The sequence below is a fragment of the Eimeria mitis genome, genomic scaffold, assembly GCF_000499745.2.
Source record: "Eimeria mitis Houghton genomic scaffold, Emh_scaff464, whole genome shotgun sequence".
Classification (NCBI taxonomy): domain Eukaryota; phylum Apicomplexa; class Conoidasida; order Eucoccidiorida; family Eimeriidae; genus Eimeria; species Eimeria mitis.
In genome coordinates, this window is record NW_013572947.1 from 5577 (window position 1) to 5944 (window position 368).

General features: G+C 57.6%; 1 protein-coding gene across 1 annotated transcript in view; it reads right to left on the reverse strand.

Annotated features, from left to right (window-relative positions):
• Window positions 1-340: 340 nt before the first annotated feature.
• Window positions 341-368, reverse strand: part of EMH_0013160 (uncharacterized protein) — a gene marked incomplete at both ends in the record, with an annotated part of 1408 nt that continues 1380 nt past the window's right edge. The window contains one exon of the mRNA XM_013499762.1: window positions 341-366. Within this exon, the coding sequence (XP_013355216.1) occupies window positions 341-366 (26 nt within the window). The remainder of the gene's footprint in view (window positions 367-368) is intronic.

Consider the following 368-nt stretch of genomic DNA (forward strand, 5'->3'; position numbering starts at 1 on the left):
GCTGCTGCTGCTGCTGCTGCTGCTGCTGCTGCTGCAGTGTCTGCGCTGCATGTTGCTGCTCGCGAGGGAAACGCCCTCGTTCTGGCTGCCATCTTGGAGTCGCCAGCTATCTTCATTAACTCTCCAGATGTACTTTGCTGCTGCTGCTGCTGCTGCTGCTGCTGCTGTTGCTGCTGCTGCGGTTGTTGCTGCTGTTGGTCTTGCTGTTGCTGTGACTGATGAGGCTATTACTGCTGCTGCTGTTGCTGCTTTTGCTGCTGCTGCTGCTGCTGCTGCGTTTGTCGATAGAGCGGTTTCGCTGTCCCTGCTGCTCCTCTTGCTGCTGCTGCTGCTGCTACTCTTACTGCTGCTGCTGCTGCTGCTGCTGT